Genomic DNA, 1,756 nt, shown 5'->3' with positions numbered 1-1,756 from the left:
ACATTGGCTGATAAAAATCTCACCCTTCCAAGCCTGATACAGGGGATCTGACTACCACAGGATCCCTTCTGGCTTTGGGCTCTGGGAATCGATGGGTGGGACATAACTGCTGCCCCTCGTTAAAGATACATTGGAGAGACAAAACAAAGGCAAATGTGAGTCTATCCAGGAATGGGAATTATGTGGGTGGATGGCTTTGCTGGGTATATTTTGGGTAAGGGGGGTTGTAAGGAGCAGGACAGAGAGATTGAAGGTGAAAGAAGCTGAGAGACTGAAAGAAGTTTCAGGCTGAGCTGCCGGCTGAAAGAGGACTGGAGCGGTGATCAAAGACACTCTCTCCCATTGTTTGGTTCCTCCAGTTTTCAGGGAAATAGGACTTTGCATCTTTTCTGTATATATGCAGGATTGCATCAAAGAAATTCCTGATTCGGTCCCCTAATTCCCCTCCTAACTGAAACTGCCTCCTAGACCCTGAATATTTGTCAAACTGCTTGGGTCCTCAATCATAGCAGTGACAATGTACCATGTTGGTTTGTTACAGGGATGGAGCATGAGAATGGCACAGAGGTGACGGAGTTTGTGCTGCTGGGGCTATCCCAGACCCGGGAGATCCAGCTCTTCCTCTTTGTCTTGTTCCTCATCTTCTACTCCGTGATCCTCCCAGCCAACATCCTCATCATCCTCACCATCCAGGGTGACCCTCACCTAGGTTCCCCCATGTATTTCTTCCTGGCCAACCTGGCCTTTCTGGACATCTGCTACTGCTCCGTCACCCCCCCGAAGATGCTGGCTGACTTCTTCTCCCACCACAAGACGATCTCCTATGGGGGCTGCATGGCCCAGATCTTCTTCATCCACTTCCTGGGGGCAGCTGAGGTCTTCCTGCTCATGGGCATGGCCTTTGATAGGTACGTGGCCATCTGCCATCCCCTGCGCTATTCCAGCATGATGAGCAGGGAGGTCTGCTGTGCCCTGGTTGGGGCTGCTTGGGCCGGAGGCTTCGCACATTCTATCCTGCAGGTGGTGTTGATCATCCGGCTTCCATTCTGTGGCCCCAACAAGCTGGACAATTTCTTCTGTGACATCACCCAGGTGATCAAGCTGGCCTGTACCGATGTCTATGTGCTGGAGTTCCTCATGTTCTTCAGCAGCGGCTTTTCCACCGTGATGTGCTTCCTCATCTTGCTCATCTCCTATGCGGTGCTGCTGGTCCGGCTTCGGGCAGGTGACCCTTCAAAGGGGACAAGCAAAGTGGCTTCCACCTGTGTCACCCATGTCATCATTGTCTTCATCATGTTTAGCCCGGCCATCTACATCTACTGCCATCCCTTCCACACCTTCTTCCTGGACAAGGTGGTGTCCGTGTTCCACACCGTGGTCTTCCCACTCATGAACCCTATCATCTACACGCTCAGGAACAAAGAGATCATCAGTGCCATGAAGAGGCTGCCGGGCAGACACAGGCTCTGCAGGGGGAAATAGAACAAAGGCAGAGTAAAGAAGTGCAGGGTTTGGAATTTTTTCAGGGCATTTCTCTGTCTTGTGTTATACAAGAAGTCAGACTACATTATCACAACGGTCCCTTCTGACCTCTTAACTGATTAATCTAAATAGATTTATTAATGTGTGGGGCCAGAATCTGCATTGATTTACACCAGAGTAACACTGGAGTAATGCAGTAGAATCTATGAAGTAATGAAGGAGCAAGTTTCATGTGTCTATGGAGTAATTGTGGAGCAATTCTGTAGTACCTGCT

General features: G+C 49.9%; 1 protein-coding gene across 1 annotated transcript; it reads left to right on the top strand.

The window, feature by feature from the left end:
* The first annotated feature begins 543 nt into the window (after positions 1-543).
* On the top strand, positions 544-1,482 carry LOC117885893 (olfactory receptor 4M1-like). Its single transcript, XM_034787423.1, has one exon. It carries the CDS (start codon positions 544-546, stop codon positions 1,480-1,482), a length of 939 nt encoding a protein of 312 aa, XP_034643314.1.
* Positions 1,483-1,756: the final 274 nt, after the last annotated feature.

Source organism: Trachemys scripta, chromosome 12 (assembly GCF_013100865.1).
Source record: "Trachemys scripta elegans isolate TJP31775 chromosome 12, CAS_Tse_1.0, whole genome shotgun sequence".
NCBI classification, from domain to species: domain Eukaryota; kingdom Metazoa; phylum Chordata; order Testudines; family Emydidae; genus Trachemys; species Trachemys scripta.
This window is presented reverse-complemented; position numbering and strand designations above follow the sequence as displayed.